Raw genomic sequence first — 395 nt, forward strand, 5'->3', positions numbered from 1 at the left:
CCCCGCGGTGCCCCCCCCCCGCCCCCAAACCCCGCCGGTCCCAGAACACCGCCAGGAATCCCGCCGACACCAGGCTCAGCACGTGGATGGAGCGGATCAGCCACGGCTCCGAAATCCGTCCCGGGGGACACAGGCGGTGACTCACTGTGACCGCCAGGGGCCCGACGTTCGCCAACGCAATGAGCACCGTCAGGTATGCGGGCAAGTTCCACCCTGCAGAGGACAACAACAGAGACAGAGTCAGTCTATACCGTGTACCACAGGGCAGAGACAGAGGGGGAAAGAGACAGAGGGGGACAGAGACAGAGGGGGACAGAGACAGAGGGGGACAGAGACAGGGAGGGACAGAGAGAGACGGAGACAGAGGGAGGGAGAGAGAGAGGGAGAGAGAGAGA

General features: G+C 64.3%; 1 protein-coding gene across 1 annotated transcript in view; it reads right to left on the reverse strand.

The window, feature by feature from the left end:
* LOC108803479 (solute carrier family 52, riboflavin transporter, member 2-like) overlaps positions 1–395 on the reverse strand; it is a 29,169-nt gene that overhangs the window by 17,060 nt on the left and 11,714 nt on the right. The window contains exon 3 of the mRNA XM_018575320.1: positions 18–213. Within this exon, the coding sequence (XP_018430822.1) occupies positions 18–213 (196 nt within the window). The remainder of the gene's footprint in view (positions 1–17; positions 214–395) is intronic.

The sequence above is a fragment of the Nanorana parkeri genome, unplaced genomic scaffold, assembly GCF_000935625.1.
Source record: "Nanorana parkeri isolate BGI_ZX_2015 unplaced genomic scaffold, ASM93562v1 scaffold3785, whole genome shotgun sequence".
In the NCBI taxonomy this organism is placed as follows: Eukaryota; Metazoa; Chordata; class Amphibia; order Anura; family Dicroglossidae; genus Nanorana; species Nanorana parkeri.